We start from the raw sequence: 22,594 nt of genomic DNA, 5'->3' as shown, positions 1-22,594 counted from the left end.
AAATACTATATCAATTTTATTGATATAAAACTTTACACTTTTTTTATCACAATTTTCAAAATATAACAATCACCTATTATACGGTTCAATCTTCAATGTAAAATATCATCAGTGTACTTTTACACTAATAACGTTTTTATACGGGATCCAAACGAAGTCTAAATAAAGATGCCAGTATGTTAAATAGATACTGGTTTGACGTGATATTTTGTCTTTTTCACTACACACCACCCTGATCACACCAATCATAAATATGATTGATGATAAACCCCAAACGATAGTACGATAAATAAAGAAATTTATGTGGATAGCTTTTTCAAGTGCATGAACCGATGAATTGAATGTTACGTTAATCATGTCTTGAGATATCTTTTTCGCTCATCATGTGGAATTGCTTAACCTGGGGGTGATATGCATGGTTGAGAGAGTAGGATTAGCTCATCACACTTGTTCGGGCTACCTAACTTTTCCGTGACTACTCCATCGGAGTTCGGAGGAGATGCCGCGTTAAAGTAGAGTTCAGAGCTACAGTCTTAAGTTTGAGTCACAGGCTTCAATACAAAAAGGAATTGAAGGATGTGGTTATATACCACTAGTAATGGTGATCGATCATGCGGTTGCATGTTCCGCACATGCCTTAATGCCTATGGATTCTGTAATTTTTCGGATCTGAGAATTAGTGCACGTGTTTAAGTATAAAGTATTAATTCTTGATTCTAAAAATAGGAATCGTGTTTGACATGACCCTGTGTTCTAATTCTAGATGAAGCATACAAATTAAAGACATCTATATAAAGAATAAAGACTAAAAGAGGGTTTTGATCCATAATGAAACAGGTGTGGAAGTTGACAAATTTCACAATGAAATTTCAAGAAAAATGGAAACAAAATGCAAAGTGGGTATTTCATTAATGGCTTTTGAAAATGAAAAAGAAAAAGAAAAAAACAAATACCTAGTAACAGACAGATTGACGCTGTCCAAGTGCCATTGGAGAGCAGAGTTAACCTTCAGAGATGGTGGGGGAAAGAAGGAGATGAACAAACAATCACTCCAGGGTTTTGATTGGTAGAACCGAAACAATCACTCATGGGTGGGTTTTGATTGGTCTATAAATAAGAAATTACAAACTAGCTTTAATTAATATAGTTCAGTACTCAAAAAAGATAATCATACAAACCATTCATCATCATCATCATCTAAGCCTTATCCAAATCGACTATACGAATGATCTTATTTCTTATATACATATATTATTAAATTGTGGGAGGTTGCACTTAAATCATTTCTTATTACTTCCACCCAAATTCCTTTTCACTATATACGCCATGAATTAAAATATAAGAACTGAATTATCTTATTTAGCTTCATTCGCATAGGCAGGTAGAAACTGGTCTTGGACTTTCAACACTTTATTTGGCTATATCAAATATCCTGACCATTTATTATATTAGGAGATGAACTAACTCAATTATCATATATTCGTATACTAAAATCCATATACTGACTACTGATGAGTGGTGACCAGCATCTTGAAAATGCTCAAGGACGTACAGTACAACTATTGATCAAACAGATCATGGTCCTCTAAAAAATTACATAAAGATATTGGTATAACTACAGTTTTTATTTTTATTCACCATCCAGTAGTTACGGCATATACCAGAGATCCTCAACGCTCCAAAAACTGTCGTTAGATTCAGTGGGCAAAGCACCCATCCAAGCCTCCTGCAGGTTTCCAGTATATGTTGGAGAACATGGTTCAACTGCATTGGCATCACTGGACACCTGACTACTTGTGGTCTGTTCAGGGTTTATCTCTGAGCTTTGGCTGGGGTTGTTCTCTGCTTCCTTGATGTGTTTTCGAATTTTCGTCCTCCAGTAGTTCTTTATTTCATTATCAGTTCTGCCCGGTAGATGCTTTGCAATTTTAGACCATCTGTATGGGCAAAGTAATTAAGCGCAATTAAATAAGAAAATATGGACGTATTATATTCACATACACTTTCCTGCAGTTTACAGTAAATTATCAATACCCAACATCTAGTTTGCAAGGAATCATCAATAACTGAATATAGAGATCCAACTTTAGTTTTTCAACTACCTAATTCTACTGCTTCCATAAGCTTTTTCTATAAAAGATTAGTTCCCTTTTAATATTGACAGTTGCTACTACTACTACAACTGTATTGCTAATCTTAACCCAGATAGAAGATACGCCTGTAAACTTAAGTCAAACAGAGAAGAAGATGAAAGTCATCTTCGAATGACTTTCAGGCTAACTATTAGCGTTTAGAAGACCAGATATGTAGCTAAGTTCCATTACAAGATTACCATAGAGGGAAGGTCATTTTAATATGCATATCACCTGCTGTTGGAAATTGGGATTACCATGATGTAGTATTCCGTGACGTTCATCTCTCACGTTGTTGGGATTAAGCCATTTAGTTATTTTAAAATTTTCTTTTGCAATTCAAGATTCTGTTCAAGAAAGAAATGTTACCATTCTTTGCATTGGAAATATGGGAAACAACTCGTGGCATCACCATTTCCTTGACAATTTTCTCGCAACTCCCTGTTTCTCTCTTATTTTCTATCCAACTAAACACTAAACACAGCCTTGTGTTAGGTAGGATGTAGACGGGTCTGACCCTTCAAGTGAAATGAAATCCATGCCGGACCCAAGGTGCACAGAAAGATCTAAACCGAAAAGGGTTTTATTCAATGAATTATGGATGTAGATGCTCCATGAAAGAGAGAGAGAGAGAGAGAGATGGGGGGTGACTCTGACAGAGACAGACCTTGATACTCATATGCGCTTAGAATTATAGCGAACCCAAAGAAATAGGCTCTGAGGCTTCTTCATCTGGCTCGTCCAAGCTCAGTTTCAAAACTGGGCCTATTTGTGTCCCAAATTTGCAAACAAAATACACCCAAAACTCAGCCCATTTAAAATGCAAAGAGAAATTCGGAACAGTGAATGACATTTAAGTACAATAAAAATTGTGGTCGTCAATCAGGTTCTCCTTGGTTTTGAACGGATTCATCTAGCCATTCAACCAAATGAATTGCACTTGAGGTTTGGGCTCAGCCAATTCATGGGCTATTGGATATACGTGTCAAAACAGAGGCGACGACTGAGACATGAGATCCATCCCAGTGGACCCAGAAATGCAAATACCCACATATATTAGATTAGTAGTTTTTTTACTTTTTTTTTCTTGTGTGTGTGTGTGTGTGGGGGGGGGGGGGGGAGTGCCACAACGGCACTAGAATTCATTAAAACCAGAATGTAATACATGACAAATGAGGCATGAAAACAAATTTGAAGGAGTTAATTCATACATCTCCTCACTACCTGAAATGGCTAAAAACCATCTCTCTAAATCGCCGTTTCTTTAGAAATGAACCTTTGGTTAGGTTGTAGTGTTGTACCTTGCTCACACTAATGTAGCAACTGGAACACAGTTTTCCTGGTACACTGCATTTTTTCTTTTCTTTTTTTTTTTTGGGTCGGAGGTACACTGCATCTAGTATCTATATATTCAGCCCAATGTTATTCTTGGAATAATGATGTGACTAAGAACTTTGGAATAAAATTAAGAGAGAGAGAGAGAGAAGAGAGAGAGAATATGATGGGTCATGGACTTCACTGCTGTTCCCTGCACTATGTAGCCCATGAATCATTTAAATCTGAGACCGTTCAACCAATGGATGGGATTCAACCTCCATGGAGTCCCTAGTTTTCCCACTAATCCTTTTTTTGCATGGATAACGGCCTCGGTTTATTTGATTGGTCTGTGGAAGGGAGGGATAAAGATTGGGAGATCGGATTTCGTCCCCACAAAATGGCCATCACACCATCTTTGTTAGCCTTGCATTGAGAATATTTTCGTACTTGCGTGTTTTTATGGGAAGATGTTCCCATCCCAGTGCATGGCTGAGGTGTTGTGAGTCGATTCTGTGAGAATGATAACCGGATTTAAGATTGACAAGTTATATATATATAAACCGTTAGGCCATGTCCTGCACTTGTTCTAGAAAGAAAGAAAAGTGAAAAACCGTTGGATTGGAATCTGGGAAAGGGGTTGCCGATCATCGGGAAGTTAAGGACATCGGGCATGTTGATTCTGACTTATTTTCCCTTCCACATGTGTAAGTAACAACCCTCACGACTCACAAAAAGTGACGTCTCTCTCGCAAAAGGAAATTACACTACCAGAGTATGTTCTTTGAATGATGAAAGGGAAATAGCTCTCTCTCTCTCTCTCTCTCTCTCTCTCTCTCTTTCTCTCTCTCTCAAAAGAAAATTACACTACCAGAGTATGTTCTTTGAATGATGAAAGGGGAATAGATCTCTCTCTCTCGCTCGCTAAAGGGAAATTACACTACCAGAGTATGTTCTTTGAATGATGAAAGGGGAATAGAATGAATACGCCCCGATCACTGATGAGTTGTACGTAGTACATGAACTTTTTGCTCCAACTCATCTGTGCAAGATGCACAATAAGGAAATAAAGTAACCAACCGTCCAACCTTCCATATACAAAAGAGGCGGGAGAAGATTAAAAAAAAAAGGTAGGACCAATCTTTGTAATAATATTGCGAATAAGCTCACCTGTTTCCCCACCTTGCGTGCAGTTCCATGATCAGGAGCTGCTCTTCAGCTGTAATGTTTCCCCTCCGGACGTCTGGCTTCAGGTAGTTAAGCCACCGGAGACGGCAGCTTTTTCCGGTGCGTTTCAGTCCTACAAAAAAAAAAAAAACCAGCAAGGTCACAGAACTTATGTAGAAACCAAGAATTAAGGTGATGCACATGCATTTATAAGAGGAACAGGCTACCTGCCGATCGTGCTAGCGAGTTCCATTCACCTTCTCCATGATTTCCAATGTAATTCATTAGAATCAAGTCTTCTTCCATGGTCCATGGCCCTTTTCTCACTTCTGGTTCTTGCGATCTGCCGGGCTTCTTATCCATCTCTCTGTAGTCTGTACACACACACAAAGAGAGAGAGAGAGAGAGAGAGCTCAGGGGAAAAGGTAATAACTATCTACGGAATTTATAGAAGAGATCTAAAATGACCTTCCTGATTAGTTGAGATTAATCAAGTTTTCTAATTAAGGTTAGAGGAAGTTTTATGCCTAACATTCATACTTCATGTAGTATAATTTATAATTCATAATGAACACGTATTTGATTTGCTTCATAAAATCATAATGGAATTTAATCAATTTATCATACATGTATACATAAACAAACAACACATGCATGCATGTTATAATGTTATGTAGTCATGGGGTACAATCCTTGGTGGGTGTTTGGCATGTTTAGAAAATAATGCCACGTATGCACCACATCAGAAAAAGTGATGCTTCAAATAACACCTTGTTTGGTATCATTTTTTTAGAAAAACGCTATTGCAGGTTATGCCTTCGAAATTAGAAAATTATGGTCTAGAGCAACACTAAATCAATGTTTTCTGAGAAAATTGTGCATTGTTGCTAGCGGTACAATGACATAGCATTCAGTTTAGACATTAAATAATATAAAAATATTGCTTCTGACACTGACACTGGTATTAAATAAAATCAGTACTGTTTTCTCAAAAAAATTGATGCTTACAATTTCGCATGTCTAACACTGTTTTTCTTAAAAAACAATACCTACCAAATAATTAATCAACACACACCAACACCTCTGCGTCTCAATAAAATTCCAAATTAAATTAGACCCCCACTCGTTTGACTCCACCCGATCGAAAACCACTGGCTTGTTCTCATACCCATATCAAACATCAAAGAATTTTATTCATCTTTTCTTCAGCCCCTAACCGATCGACCCACCGATTTTACTTCAAAAACCCAATTAATTTCACACGATAGTGCATTATTCATACGATACATGCAACGTCATTAGATGTTGCGGAGAAAATTTTCATTGGTAAAGATGTAATAAATTTGTGTCCATCGGAAAAGAGTCTTGCGTTGCGTTGATAACATAGGACCCGTTTGGGAGAGCTGAGTTGAGGATTCAGCTAATTAAGATGATTTAGTTGCTTTGAGGTGCTCTGAATAATCTTTAAGGAGGTTGAAGCTAGTGGACAGTTGGACTCTTTTGAGATTTTCATCAAATATACTGCATAGGATGTTCATGTGGAGCGCCAAAACCCCCTGCCTCCAAAGTCCCAAACGGGCACATAAGAAACAGCTATGGCTGCTTAAAATATTGAGAGGTGCAACTGCAACTGCAACTCGACTGGAAGAATTTCAACCACATTGGGTTAGTTGGTCTGGGTTAAGGTGTGGGCCCCGGGGCTCACTTTAGTTTTAACAAATTCTCCTTCCAAACTGATCTAAGTTATGGGTCCGGGTGTAGTAGTCACGTTTGGTAAGCATAATGAATGAGCACGTAATAGCTATGTCACACATGTTTCAGTTAATACGCTTTTCATTCAAACATTTTTGCTCCGTTAGATAGAAATTATCCATTACTTTATTATCTTTGCCAACTTCCGATTTCTCAAGGGCAAGGAAAAAAATAGAAGAATATATCAAAGAGAGTTCGGATTGGCTGCGAATAAGGTGTGGATTCAACATGGGCCCTATGTGTACAGAACAATTGTATCTTGACTGGTGGTAGGTTATCTAGTGTGTTGTATATGATGTTGTCTCAAATAAGGGTGTCAATGGACCAGTTTTGGATTGGACCCCGTCTAGTCCAAAATCAATTTGGACGGATTGGACGGACCAACAAGACATTGGATTGGACCAATCCGGTCCAAAATATTTGTTAGATTAGATTGGATCTCGTCCGTCCATAATAAATTTATATTAGATTGGATTGGATTAAGCCAATATCTGGTCCATTGATATAAGATAAGAATATATGTGTCAATGGACCGGGTTTGGGTTGAAACCAATTTAAATCAAAATAAATTTGAACAGATTGGACGGTCCAAACATTGAATTGGACCGGTCCAAATTGGGCCAAAACATTCATTGGATTGGATTGGACCTGGTCCATTTATAATGGACTCACATTGGATTGGATCGGATTGGACCAAATCCAGTCCAATTGACACCCCTAATCTCAAACCCCCATAAAGGAGAGGAAAAAGATGTTAATTGCTTTGTAAAAGAAAATTATAAAATGTGTCTTTGTTTTTTCTTAAAGGGGCAGGCTACATGAGGATAGTGTTGGACAATGTATGCCCTTAGCTCCAATCAAAATGATGTACATTATGATATTTAATGTAAATGAATAAAGTACATATTTGATTCATGTTATTATGGTATGTTTCTGTGTAATACCCTTAAACTGGACACATATGAGACTCATGTTAGTTTAGAATCTTCACAGTCGTTGGATAGATCTGGGGAGATTTATCCTACCAAGACTGACACTGATGTGCCACCAAGTTGGTTGGGGTGGCTTGTCTCAATTGGTAGGGTGAGACCTGAGGTACATGCAGAGTGGGTTTTCTTGAAACCCTGAACCGGACCAGAATTCCAATATTGCCCTGGACCTTGCAGATAGATGGGCAAAATTGGAATGTTACACCTGGCCCCTAGACTCGATTATGATACTACACTAGGTGTCGGATTGGGCTGTCTTTGATATGCCAATCAGTGAGATCCTTAGAGGGGGTCAAAACCTGGGTGTGTTGGGACAGTCCGAGAATTCATTTGAGTGGATGATCATAGTGACAGGATCAGCCCCTTTGTCAGACAAAGTGAATGATCGGGGATGCACTCTCTCTGATGGAAACCTAAACTGTCGGCAATTGATTTCAACCGTTGTAATTTGTTTTGCAAAATATACTTATATATATATATATTATGATTTCAAAATGTTTGCAAATGATTTTAATTCCTATGATCCATGTGAGTAGAGAGTGCAGCATTGCACCTTGCAGCCGAGGGAGAGGCATCTCTTGTCGGGCAGTGTTTGATCATTATGGGCTGAGAGGTTAAGTGTAAGACCATTGAGGGTAATACCTGATGGGTTAATCTTGCATCTGCGCAGAGTCCTTGGATTTTTATAAGGTGGCTTGACCCAATGACTATTTAGTGTAAATGTTAGGCCCATTAAGAGCCCATGGTGATGGACTCAGGGGTTCACTATCTCCTATAGTGAGTTCGGCCAGGCCTTGTAACAGAGGCTGGGTTGAACCCATGTGACTGATGTGTAGATCAATGTTTGGGTCCCACGCAATACAAAGATATCCAATTGGGCAATAGTTTGGAGGGTAAGTGAGCAGATGGACTTAATGGGCCTAAAGCCCAATTTGAACTGGCTTAATGAGATTAATTAAAAATGGGCGGTTCTGGGATTTAGATCAGCAGATAGGATAAGGGATTATCCCTATCCATTCAGAGAGAGCTCAGATGTAAATAGAGATTTGGATCAAGAAACTCTTAATTAGATTAGGAAGGTTGATCTTTATCTGCAGATAAGATAAGGGATTATCCTTATGTCCTAAAGAGAGTCCAGATCCAAATACAAGATTTGGATTAGGAAACTCCTAATGAGAATAGGAGAACCTCTCTTTAAGACTATAAATAGGAGAGCAAGGCGAACCCTCAAAACACAACAGAAATCATCTAAGTGACTGCTGATTTCCAGAGAGAGACAACACAGTTTGACTACACTGTCTCTTCCTCTCCTGCTCTTGTCGCCATACCAATTCGATTTCCACCTGTGGGAGCGATCAAGAAGAGTTCTTGATATTACCTTTTGGCAGAAAAGGTAATCTGAAGTCGTGCTCACTAGCCCTCCATCAGATTCTTGCTGAAGAACCATCCTACTGATTCTGCTTCATCCTACACAGTGTGATCTTTGGTGGAAGCAGTCTTTGGATTTTTTCTTGGGCGTGAACACCTTCATTGGAGGTTATTACTACTTCGTATCAAGTATATCCCTCCACTCCCTTTTGGTTTCAGATATGGTCTGGTTTAGGTTCAAAATTGATCATTGAAAATGCAGTTTTCTAAAATTGGGAATGTGATTCCCATATGGGAGAGAGAGAAATTTTTAAAATTTCGCCCAACCTATCTGTAGGGTTCGGCCATCCATATGATGGATTCCTCATCCCTTCAGATAGCCCATCTCCCAACCCAGGTACAGGTGAGACCTCGCAAGTCTCCACTACAACCAGCATGAGACCATACCAACCAGTCAAGGGAGTCATGCTCCCCCATGGTCTAGAAATCTCCACACATAATACATTTTTCCATGTAAACTTTCTTCTTCTCCCAATGGTTGGCTGCCCTATGGTCCATCTATAAGTTTTGTTCCCCCTTATAAAAAATTCTTAACTTTATCCTTGCCTCCATTTCCAAAAGTGTACACATTATCAAGTAGTATTGTAGTAGACCATATCTATCTAAGCAATATTCAATTGGTTATATCGTGTGTACTAGACCTGGCAAAAAGTTGACCCAACCCAACCCGAGAAAATAGGCCGAGGGTCTCATATTTAGCAACCCGAATGTGAAAATGACTCGATCCGACCCGACCGAAAAAAATTGAATTGGGTTGGGTTGAGTCATGGGTCAACCCATTGACCTGATTGCCAAGTCTAATTGGGATTATTTATGCATTGTTAGAAGTTTCCACTCTTTAATTTTTATTATTTAGTATTTACTTTTTATGGTTTACTCTTTAAATTGTTAAATGTTAAAGTTTTTATTTTATATTTGGAATTTTAAGGTTAATTCTTTTAATTTTGACATTTTTCATGTATTTTTCTTTATTTTTTTAAATTCCAATTTTTTTTAGGATGACCCGAATTGACCCATAGGTCAACCCTAACCCGAACATTTAGGGTTAGGGTCTAGCATTTGACAACCCAACCCAAAATTCAACCCGACCCGAAATCAACCCAAAATACCTTAACCCAACCCAAACACGACCCACCCAACCCGATTGCCAGGTCTAGTGTGTACTATAACCACCATATTCGCCTGAAGCAAAATTTTCCCCATGAGCCAGTGGTTGACATGGTCCCTCTTAAAACGGAGGCATGGTATCCAATGGTCAACCACAGACTAACTTCTAGCCATCAATAGGTTCAAAGCATGAGAGAGACAATAGGAGTATAGGGCTTGAAACCCACCACAACCACAAATAATTCAATATTTTGAGCAAACAAATCGACTTAACTGATGGCCATAACGTGAGTCTGGATCTGATAGCGATAGGCTAGGGGTGATCATGGGTTAGGTCAGGCCTATGGATCGTATGTATAAAATATTAATATATAATATTTTAGGCTTCGTTTGGTTTGTAGGAATAGGGATTTGGAATTAGAATCCGAATAGGCCAGCTGTTTGGTTGGGCAGAATCAGAATCCCATTCCCATTCTTGTTGGAATGGCATTCTCCTATTTGAGGAAATGGCCATTCTCAGCCCCTCTTAGAAATTAAATTTCATTACTGTTGATTCTAATTCCTATTCTCATTCTTATCTGAACCAAACAGATTATGGGAATAAGCGGCCATTCCGATTCCGATTCCAACTGAAAATCAAACGGACCCTAATAGTATTTGTCATATAATATGTGCATAAAAAATATTTAATGTATTATATAATAAAAAAATATTACATATATTATGTATTATAAGTGCTATATTATAATATTTATATATAAAATACAACATGAAAAAAATAGGTGGCCTCCCCTCCACCTGGAGTAAAGTTTGGGGATAAAAAAAATAACAAATACAATTATACAAATGATCACTCCTAAGGTAGGTACATTCAAGAGAACAAACTAAGCATTTAGTAAATTTTCTGGTACTTTGTTCCATAAATACCCCCCAACCTACTCTTGAAATTATTCAAAGCAAATGTCTAAGATGGCTGCTGTGTTTTTTATTGAGTGCTTATTACTCAGTGTGCTCGCAAGATGAAGATGTACTTTGTATAGATTTCGAGAAAGGCTTGGCATGGTCACGATTCATGAGCTACTTGGTAATTGGAATATGATCCAAGTGTAAAAGTGTCATTTCATAGTGAACTGTCTAATAATCATAGCAAATAAATCATGCACTGTATTTCCAGTACTTCTAGCAATATTCTTACTTGTTGAAAGTTCGATAGTCTAGCAATGCTAATGTTAAAGGTTAACCAACAAAACCTATATATAAGTGCATATTTGCAATGATTAAGGAGATTAAGATTAAACTTTGACTCTTTTTGACAAATTAAACATTGAAGTAGGAAGTTTTGAATCATCATCTTTTTCAAAAAAAGGGTGGGGTGGGGAAGAACATGCTTATATGGGTAGCATTTTCCTTAATCAGAAAAGTTGTAGAAAATTTGCATGTGAGGTGAAATGTCTTTTCTAATACAAAAAAAAATACTAAGAATTTAAAAATTAAATAGAGATTAAAATCAAACTTTAATGTCCTTTCTAATCCAAATTAAAAATATCAGTGTAACATTGAAAGAATGACAATGATGGTAATGTTTGATTATAGTTCTCATATCTTAGGCACAAATATTGAAAGTTTAAATATACAGTTCAAGTCTTCAAACAATTATACAATACAAAAAAAAGTCCTCACAAAAAACTAAGATTTGATTTTGATAACTTGAATATAATGGCAGATGCAAGTGCATTAGATTGGAATAATAATGTACCAAATCAATTATATGAACAACATTACCTATAGAGATGAGTCACCCCAATGAAACAAAGAACTGACATAGAATTGATGGAGAGGCCACTCGTAACCAATCTTCTTTTTTTGGCATTGCCTAAAGTCCTTGAAAACAGTTACTACTAGTTATGAAAAGGCAAAACTAGATAGTATAGAAAAAGGATTTTCACTCACTCTAATTGATTGTAATTGAAACTAAATATATACAGTGGTCAGTTATAATATTAATTTAAATTTCAAAAAGGATACGGGGTAAATTTGGTTAGTGATAAAATAAGTAAGTAATTAATAGGAGAATTAGTGAGTGATTGAGTCAGTTATTGCCGAGCTGTACATGTGCTAATATGCCCCTACAAATTGAGCTCACTCATAGTGATGTTCAATTTGGAATGAAGATCAACAAAACGGGCCTTAGGAAGGGCATTAGTTAGGATATCTGCAACCTGATCTTTGGTTGAAATATAGCGCACTTCTAAATTGCAAGAGGCCACTTTGTCGCAAACAAAGTGAAACTCTATTTCCATGTGTTTAGTGCGAGAGTGAAAAATTGAGTTGGCAGTCAGGTATGTTGCACCAACATTACCACACCACAGTGTTGGAGGAGTGGTGAGAGAGAGACCTAGCTCACCCATGAAATAAGGTTGGGCCCCAGGTAGATGGTATAACCACTTGTGGATTTACGATCATTCGGATTGCCAGCCCAATCCGCATCCGAATAAGCAAACAAATTGAAAGAGGAAGAGCAAGTAAACTACAATCCAAAGTGGAAAGTGGCTTTAAAATAACGAAGAAGGTGTTTGATGGCTGTCTAATGGTTGCTGGACTAAGTACACTCATTGATCCATATGCTACAGTGGTTGCTATAGAGGAGGTGCTTCCTTGTGCCATGAGAGCTCGGATACAAATGCTCTAATACCACGTTATGAAAAGACAAAACTAAATAGTATAAAAAAAGGATTTTCACTCGCTCTAATTTGATTGTAATTGAAAGCAAATATATACAGTGGTCAATTACAATATCAATTTGAATTGCAAAAAGGATACAAGGTAAATTTAATTAGTGATAAAATAAGTAAGTAATAGGAGAATTAGTGAATGATTGAGTCAATTGTCGAGCTGTACATGTGCTAACACTACTAATGATTACAAGTAAATTAACTACTCTTTTAGTAGCATCTTCGATGACTTAATGACTTTAACCCTTAAAGCATTGGCTCTGATGCTATCTAAACCTAAGACAGCCATGTTACTATGGGAAGCAATGAAATTGTAAAATCAAAACATAATAAATTAGACTATAAAATAAGAAACAAATATGCAAGATTACATCGTTCAATTAAAAAACCTAGACTGACAACATTACCATGGAATCATGCAAACCAAAAAGTGAGTGTATAACTACTTCTTTCTCATTGTCTCAAACCCCACAAAACCCAATTCTATGAAATAAAGAAAAGCTAAATAAATTAAAAGTTTATCTTGAATAAATTAACTAACATGAAATTTAAGAGGTGAAGAGACAATATATTTAACTTGTTCTAAATTGAATGTTTTTACCTTCATGAGCAATCCCAAGTAGGTTAGTGTTGACAGATTTGCTAATGAACACAAAGAGAAACAAAGATCTAAATCACATACGAAGTAAGAAAAATAATATTACCCAATTAGCTTTGCTTAACTATAAAGAAATAAGAGGAAGAAGATGTCAATAAGACTTACAGAGAGGTAGCAACTAAGATCAAACCATTGTAACTAAAAGACAAAGTATAGTGTTAAATCTTACCAATAGGAAATAGGAATAGTAGCAAAGTACAAAATACAGTGTTAAATCTTACAAATAGGAATAATAGACAACTGAAGATAGTACCCAAAATAATATACTTGAGCCATAAGTAATAGGTATAATTGTTAATTAGCTCCATATTTTAGTCACGAATAATTGGGTAGATATAATCCTTATTTTCATCTCACTTGTACAATTATACAATATTAAGTATATTATTCGTTGAAGATTCCTAGTGAACTTTAACTAAATAGCTATACCATAAATTAGGTTAAGGTATAGATAAATTAAGAATAATAATGCTTGTCCCTTCAATTAATATAGAAGCTACTCAATTAAAGTTTGTTGGTATATTAAATTTTAAGAACATGAAACAATTTTTAATTGTTGCAAGAACTTGCAACTAAGTTTGATGAATTGCATAAGATAAGCAATGATAAATGGTTATATATTTTTCTCAAATATAATATTCACCTAACAAGTGTGCCGCCACCTTATTCTAAAAATGGGAAGAAAATAGAACTAAGGTATAAATTTTACCTAATAATATCAATAATTTTATTCAAAAGATAATATCATAGTATTAAGCAATATTCACATTACAAGGGCGCCACTGATAAACATCACTAATATCCTCCCAAGTAATTGCCCGTCTTCCACAAGAGGACTGTTCCAAAAAACAAAATTATGATACTCATAAGCTATATTAGCTAGATAGTCAGCACACCTATTATCTTCTCAACAACAATGAGTCAAAAAAACATTTGGACATTGCTTAACAGATTGATAATGCTTTGGAATAGAACCTTATTCTTCCAATTAAGGTATTTTTGGGTGATATAATGGTATTTGACCTATCCGCAGATTTTGACACGTGGCATCAGCCGGACATATCCTAGCCACCCATCACCAACCATTGTGAACTGCCGCCACTTGCTCCCAACAATTCCTCTCAGGCAATTCGAACTATACAATGGGGCTCCCATATTGAGGTAACGAACTTAAGCTCTAAGTCTCCTTTTTTGCTTGGTCGGAGCCCGTACAGTTCTCGGTTAGCTTGATCGTCGAAGTCTCCGCCCCTGTTATAATTCTCGGGGCCTCTAACATCTTCTTTCTCTTAACAGGTTGGACCCATCGACCTTGGACACTGAAAATTACATTACTACCCTCGGCTCCATATGTGGCAGCAACGTTGGGATTGTAAGACTGATATAGTGGACTTGGAGTTTGACTCATTAATGAGGGAAAAAATGAGGGGAAACCATCCTTTGTGCAAGGTAATTGAAACAACTTCATATATTGCCCAAAGCTCAACTATTTTAATTCAATCGTAGTTACTCCAATATTGATGCAAAATCCTCCATACCAACAACCCCTATAATCCCTGAATAGTCAGTCTTACTGTAGTTAGTAGCCTATCCCGTGCTTCTTTTGGCTGAACCATAAAACTTGTGTTGGGGGAGGGTTCCATTTGATACTTCTCCAAATCCTTGAATCCCTTGAAACAATTAGATTAGCGGTAATGAAAATATCTATATAATATTGAATGGATGACTATATCGATTTAATAGTTGTATTTATTTGTTGGAAAGGTCTTTTCATTCCTAGATTTCTATATTATCCACAAAGTGTGACACGATAATGATAGGTTTCTTTTGTCCAGAATTTTTAACAAATGACTTACCCATTGTATGAAGTCCTCTTCAGCACTTGGATTAATATCCAGTAAATATGTCCAAATATTTCTATTGACATCACAGTTTGTAAATAAATGCTTTAAATCCCCAGGTTCCTGATTACATATTTGACAAATAGGATTGATATTTCTGTGATAAAGTTGAGTGGATGTTGAAAGTTTGCCTTGAATTAGCAATCACATAAACAAGGTAGTTTCCAAATTCGATAAGGAAAGTAGTCTTGTTGGCCATATTTATGAGTGAAGAGTATGGTCTTCAAAACCGGACCAGACCGGATGGTCGTATTGGAAAAACCGGGAGCCAGTTAGGTGATTGGTTCCGCTTTACCCCAGAATCGTTATTTCACCAAAAATCGTTGATTTTGTCAACAAATCGCTGATCCGGGTGATCAAACCGTTCAAACTATTTGAACCATCCAATGTTTTGGCCATTTTTTTAATTTTTTTTTTGTCAAAAAGAATTGTCCATTCAGTTTAAACAGTCAAACCGTTCAACCCAGAAACCAGACCCCTGACCAGTTTGATTTTAAAAACCTTGGTGAAGAGAACTTCATAGGTTGATTTAATTGTTACATTGCCATCCATAATCGACAGACCCCCAAACCCAGTTGTCTTATTCTATGACACTTTCCTAATCTGGTTTCTTAAGAGGGATTGCTTTAATCATATGGACAGTTCTAGTGGGTAGAAGAGATTCAACTTCAGTGAGATTCCATATTCCATTATCAATTCACTGCATGACTGATTTATACGGTCCTATGGTTAGGAAATATTGAACAAATGACAAAAATTGTAAACTAAAATATAAAATTTTCTTAAATTCCAAAAAAAAAAAGAAAAGCACTACCCATCTCAAGTAAGGTGCACCAAGGTTCAGGTGTGCCACCAGAGGCACCCCCTCTCTAGAATTTAATGAAATGTTAAAAGTGGATTTATCTTGAGAATTAGTGAATAATCATGGGAATTGGGGCGAACCTCTAGTATTATGACTGTTGGATGGGGTTTGATTGCCATCCAGAGTATGGAGATGGTGATTTCAATGAGGCCTGAACAAACAAATAAAATTGTGGGTGTACCATCATCAAGCATTAATCCTCCACTTGGTAATTGAATGAAATGAGGGCCTGAAAGTAAAACAAAGGTTAGCTATTACTATCTCCAAAAAAAAAAAAAACTCAACTGTTAAGTATTTAAAAAAATGTTTTTTGTTACAACAATCAATTCAAATAGAGATGCACAAGACAATTAGCTTTTAAAACTTTCAGCATTGATTACTTGGGTTTACTAAACCAACAGTCCCAAGAGGTGAAGAGTGAAAGGGGAACTTGCAAAACAAAAATACAACAATCCTCCTCGTCACCATTTCTTCCAACATCTATTTGGTTTTATTCTCTTTGGTTTTATTCTCTTTAAAAGTAAACCTATAAAAACATCTTTTTTATATTATTAGAAAAAGGAAGAAAATAAATGATGGAGACCTTTTCTATGTGTTTTTTTTTTTAAGTAAAAGGATCCACTAGAAACATCAAGGATACAAAAGGAGACCTCTATTACAAAAGTAAGAGTGAGATCTTTGAGGGAGAGGTCGAGACACAAAAAACTTAGTCTTATTCACATTTGCCCTTGTTGCTATAGTATGGGCGGTGCTAACATCATTCCTATTTACATACAGTAAGTTTATATTATCAAAAAAGGTAAGGAGATACTTAATATGATCCAGCAGTGCCTTCTCATTCCATCTAATGTTTCCAATGGCTCCCTTTAGCTTTAAGAGAATGTCTTTTGCATCCGAGATAAGAGTGGTTTTACTGATTCCCAACAAAATGAGTCTTTTTAAGCTTTTGATGACTGCCCAAATTTCAGCTTTTGTGGTGTTGATGGCAAGACATTGTTTTCCTTCTGCAATGCAAATATTGTGTGTGTAAGATAATAAATACAACCCTGTAGAAGCTGAGAAGGTGTTTGTATTCTAAGATCCATCAACTATAGCTACAGAGTGTAAATTGAAGGAGAACTGATGAATAGGGAGGGCAGCGGGAGCACTATTACTTGGGATATCAATCCACTGAGTGTTCCCAGTACAAGGAACATATTTATCCACAAGTCTTTTAACTTCCAATGGATTCGGAAGTTTACCTCTAAATATCACATCATTTCTGTGATCTCATATCGCTCGAAGGAAGGCTAAAATTCCAGCCATATAAAAGTTCTTTAACTCTTTTGAACTAGAGTATCTGCCCAACCAGCAACTTAAAAAATCCACTAACCCTGAGGCAATAAAATCTTCTAGGTTGAAACCCACTTGGGCATCTAGACATGCAACTCTTGCTAAAGTGCATTCAAAGAAGATGTAAGTTTGAGTTTCAGGAGTACTATCGCAGAAAGTACAATTTACATCTCCTGAGTGCCTTAAACTCCAAACTGTTTGTTTCGTCTTAACCCCATTCATCATAACCTTCCATTCGAAGAGCTGGCACATGAAAGGAGATTTTATTACCCAAAGTGTTGACCAACAAACATCTCCCTCTGAGATACACTCTTCATCTTCTTGGGAGAAGCTTCTATAGGCTGATCGAACTGAGTACAACCCATCTTTCGATCTTTTCCACAGCATTGTATCAATTCTTTGTTGTGGGTTGAGAGGAATGTTAGATATTGCCTTAGCTGAAGGAGCTTCAAAGACTTGATTTAGAAGTTGTAGGTTCCAAGTTCTCTGATCTGTTATGAAATCTTTTACAACCCATCTCCTCCTGTTTGGTAATTTGATGAGATCTTAATTGAGGTGTATTATTGGCAAGCTAGAGAATCCAAGGATCTGTGATTGGATTTATTCTATCTCCATTTCCAACCTTCCAATAGAGATGATGAGATATATGATCCCTTACTCTTAAAATGCTTTTCCACCATTGAGAGTGTGATTTTTTGGCTTTAACTTCAAAAAAGTTCTTCATGCCCAAGTATTTTGGTTCTATATGTTCTCTCCAGAGTTCATCTCCCATAGTTAAGAGTTTCCTTAGTTTCTTTGTGAAAAGTGCTTTGTTCATAGGTTCAGCTAACCTGGGACCCAAGCCACCCAATGTTTTTGGCTTGCAGATTTTATGCCAAGAGATATTATGTCCCCCATACTTATCTTTATCTCCTTTCCACCAGAAATTTCTCTGTAGCTGGTCCAGTTTTTGTAGAACTCTCTTTGAGAATAAATTTGTAAGCATCAGATAAGCTGGAATACTTTGTATTACTACTTTTAGCATAGTGGTTCTACTTGCTTGAGATAGTACTTTTGCCTTCCAAGTATCAAGCTGATTTTCGACTTTGGTAAGAATCTCCTTGTAGGACTTGGTCTTGTTCCTTTCCTCATCTATCCTAAGTATCAAGCTGATCCCAAGTATTTTACATTTGGCTGCATTAATTTCATACCCAGCAGTCTGCAAAGAAGCTTTTGATGAGATCGATGAGTATTCTTACTGAAAATGATACATGGTTTGTAGTAATTTATCTATTGTCCTACCATCTGCTCAAAAGTAATGAGAGCTGATTTGATTGCAAAGAGGGAGTCCAGGGTGGCTTGACTTATAAGAAGGCAGTCATTTGCAAACAAGAGATGTAAGAGGGGCTTGGAGTTGGAGGCAAGTTTGATAACCTAAAGTCTACCCTCAAGCTCCTCTCTTTCCAACAGTTTAGAGAGAACATGCATTCCTATTATAAAAAGGTAAGGAGATAGAGGGTCTCCTTGACAGAGGCTCCTTTTAGTGTGGAAAACTTCAAGGGGGCTACCATTTTAATTTTATTGAAAAAAGATATTGTAGCTATGAACTGTTTGATTAAGTTAGTCCAATTCTCTGGAAACCCTAGTTTTTTAAGGGTTTCAATAAGAAAGCTCCATCCCATTCTGTCGAAAGCCTTTGCCATATCAATTTTTATCATGGCCGATCTATTCTTTCCTTTCAGATGCTTAACCTTGTGTACTATCTCTTTAGCAAGGATAAGATTGTCAGATATATTTCTTCCCCTGATATAGGCCACCTGATTTGATGAGATTAGTTTTGGTAAGAGGGGTTTGAGCTTGTTAGCAAGGACCTTGGCTATCACCCTATAGATAACATTGCAAAGGCTGATGGATCGATAGTGATCCACAGATTCAGCTTCGGCTTTTTTGGGAATGAAAACCAAGTGGGTCCAATTCAGTTCTTTGAGAAGATGTTGACTAAGAAAGAAATTTTCTACTATCTATATTAAGTCTATTCCAATGACATGCCAATATTTCTAAAAGAAGAAAGGGGTGAAGCCATTAGGACCCGGGGCTTTGTGAGAGTTCATCTCGAAGAGTGCTGCTTTGACCATCTTCACTAGGGGTTAGCATCAGAAATTCTTTCTCTTCTTTTGAGATGATAGGTGAGATCAGACCTTTCAGGGATTCAGCATTAAAATCTTCCTCTTGTCCACTGATTCTTAAAATATGATCTCTGAAGATCCTTCCAATCCGATTCCTGCCAGATACCCAGTTTTGACTTCCTTGCTTGATTCATTTAATGCTATTCCATCTTCTTCTTTGTTTTGTTTGTAAGTGAAAGAATCGAGTGTTCTTATCACCATCTTTGAGCCAGAGTTCTCGAGATTTTAGTCTCTAGAGCTTTTCTTCATAGGCTAGCTGGCGATTGTGTTGCTACTCAAGTTCCTTCAGTTCTTGACCACCAGTTGGTTCTAGAGTTTTTTGTTGGAGAGATAGAATTCTTCCTTCTAGATGTTTTACTCATTGAGTGATATCTCCAAAACTGTTTTTGTTCCAGGTTTTCAAGTCATTTCTTATGTGTTTTAGTTTTCTTGTAACTTTGAAGGCCACTGAACCTTGGACTAGTTTTTGCCAGTTTTGTGAGATTATTTTTCTGCAATCCTCATGATCTACCCACATGGGTAGGAAATGAAAGGATTTCTTTCCCGGGAGTGAGGAAGAGAGGGTATCAAGCAGGAGTGGATTATGATCTGAGTTAATAGCTGGGAGGACTGAAATTTTGTAATTTGGGAAAAGATCTTGCCATTCAAGACTAACAAAGGCTCTATCAAGTCTTTCCCTAACAAGATTTCTACCACTTGGTTTATTTGTCCAAGTAAAGTAAGGGCCTGAGCTGCCAACTTCAGTAAGAGAGAAGGTATCAATAACCAATTTTAGAAAGTGAAAAGTCGAATGGGAGTGACTTGAACCTTCATAGTCTTGTGGGTCTAGAGTGTCATTTAAATCTCCTATCATTAGTCATGGTTGGTTTTGTAGATAGGATTTATTTAGCAGAAACTTTCCCAAAAGACAACTCTATCACTTCTGCTTGGGTGGCCATAAAGAAAAGGAGAGACCAGGATTTGCCTTGTGGGCCATGAAAGATCTGAAGTTCAATGAGCCTAATGGATGAGTCAACTACTTCCACCTGAAAGCCATCCTTCCAATACCCAATGAGCCCCCCACTTAACCCTTGAGACTCAACTATTTATAATTAAAGAAATTCAGCCTTTTACATAATGATGTGGCTTCTTGAGAGGGAAACTTTGTTTCACAAAGAAAGAAGAAATATGGATTATAATCCCACATGAACTTCTTAATTGTGCGTTGAGTTTTTTTCCTCCCACCCCCCACGAATGTTCCAACCAAAGATTTTCATTTTTAAAGTAACAGTAACAAAAAAGAAAGTAGGTATAATAAAATGACAAGATACACAGTATAAAAAACTTAAAATACCTGAAGTATGAGAGTGGCTATAGCTGCAAGTTGTTGCACAGTATTCGGTAAAGATTCCCAGTTTAACCACCAGTCCGTGCCTTCGAGTTTGTCCAAGGGCTCGAGGTTTTTTAATGCTGCATCAACTTCGGGAAGGAACTGGCTTGGTTCTGCTTGATAATCCATATTCGTACAGTGCAACGAGAGACACTTCTTGAGCTTAATGAACCTGCAAAACAAAGAGAAGAGTGAGAGGGTTTCTGTGCACTTAGATTCATTTTGTAAAAACAGGTGTAAAAAAGAAGTTGGCCCTTTTTGCCTCCTGTGCAGCCTCCCACGGAATAACTGTCATAGGTTGGAATAAAAAAAAATGAAGGGATATAATTGAAACTAAAAATGAGTAATTCTAATTTTTATATATGGTTAGTTAATTAATAGAAATAAAATAATATTTGTGAATGGGACAAACAGGCATTTGCAGGGGCGATATTGGAAAAGTAAAATCAGGGTGTTCGACCATTCTACTTGTCTCATTTTCATTTTTATATATGGGTAGTAGATTAAGTTTTATCTTTCTCCTCTTCTTCAAGTCCACAAATAGGGAAAATTTAGCTGTTTGAAAGAAAATATATATATATATATATATATATATATATATATATATTCTTTTAAAAGAATATCTGCAATCAATATTCTTATTCTTTTAACCAGGACAAGATGTAGAGAGTAAGCTCCCTTTGACGAATGACAATTCAATCAAATGGTCACCTGAGTCTACCATTGGAATTTGGAATCGAGTAAATAACAAAACCTGCATGGAATGGTTGTGTTTGGTACTACCGTTAGTGTTTCAGCGAATTCACATTGTGCCCCACATCTTACTGTGCATTGGAAACATCTATCTTACGATGTTCCTAATACATGGTCGTAATGTAATGTGAGGCACGCTCTTTTAAGTAGAAAAATAATTATAATAAATTTCATAACATTAAAATTAATAATAATATAATACTTTTATAAAATTAATAGCGAAATCATATAATAATAGTATAAATTATAATTTTGTGGATTATTAAATTTAATAAATAATTCATATTTAAAAAAAATTAAATAATGATATTATTTAAATAACTAAATAATATTGTAAATAACTAATTTCGCTTATATCAATTAATAATTTTAGAAAATAACTTTCAAAAAATAAATATTTAGTAATAATAATTTTTAGTAATTATATATTGTATTTTTGTTTTTTTATTTATCAGAATTTTTCAATAATTATTGGATATTAAACTACTGTTATTTAACTTTTTAAATTTAATTTATTATACTTATTGTATTTATTTTGTTTTCGTTATAATTTTATTTTTAGTAATTATTTATTTTTTTTGTAATTTATTGGTTAATATTTATTAGAGATTAAACTATTTTTTTTTTGAGATTACACTATTTATTGATTAATTTATTATATTTTCAATACTTATATTTTGTATTTATTATAAATTTGTTTTCAATAATTGTATATTTTTCTATAAAATTTTAATAATTATTGGAGATTAAACTATTGTTATTTATTAGAGATTAGACTATTAATTTAGCTAAAATTAGGAGTATTCACGAGTTAGTTCGGTTCGGTTGTAGGTTGTTTGCCTAACCAAATCGACCTGGTCAGGTTGGGGAGGTAGTCACCAAAAACCAACTGAATTAGTGAAAACTAGCCACCTCGGATTGTATCGATTTGGTTGA

The 22,594-nt window shown here is 36.1% G+C and overlaps 1 protein-coding gene across 1 annotated transcript; it reads right to left on the bottom strand.

The window, feature by feature from the left end:
• Positions 1-1,439: 1,439 nt before the first annotated feature.
• LOC104593181 (MYB-like transcription factor EOBII) lies at positions 1,440-5,026 on the bottom strand. The gene is made up of 3 exons (XM_010252927.2): positions 4,841-5,026; positions 4,617-4,746; positions 1,440-1,937 (listed from the first exon to the last, which is right to left on the bottom strand). The coding sequence occupies exons 1-3, from the start codon at positions 4,974-4,976 to the stop codon at positions 1,649-1,651; spliced, it is 555 nt and encodes a 184-aa protein (XP_010251229.1). The 5' UTR covers positions 4,977-5,026; the 3' UTR covers positions 1,440-1,648.
• Positions 5,027-22,594: the final 17,568 nt, after the last annotated feature.

This window comes from Nelumbo nucifera, chromosome 3 (genome assembly GCF_055504915.1).
Source record: "Nelumbo nucifera cultivar China Antique chromosome 3, China Antique-T2T, whole genome shotgun sequence".
NCBI classification, from domain to species: Eukaryota; Viridiplantae; Streptophyta; class Magnoliopsida; order Proteales; family Nelumbonaceae; genus Nelumbo; species Nelumbo nucifera.
Note: the sequence above shows the minus strand (reverse complement) of the source record. Positions and strands in the feature narration are given on the sequence as shown.

Coding starts and splice junctions, on each gene's coding strand:
- LOC104593181 (XM_010252927.2), bottom strand. CDS start 4,976: ATGGATAAGAAGCCCGGCAGATCGCAAGAACCAGAAGTGAGAAAAGGG. Junction 4,747..4,840: donor CTCGCTAGCACGATCGGCAG/GTAGCCTGTTCC, acceptor TTTTTTTTGTAG/GACTGAAACGCACCGGAAAA. Junction 1,938..4,616: donor CACGCAAGGTGGGGAAACAG/GTGAGCTTATTC, acceptor TTGCCCATACAG/ATGGTCTAAAATTGCAAAGC.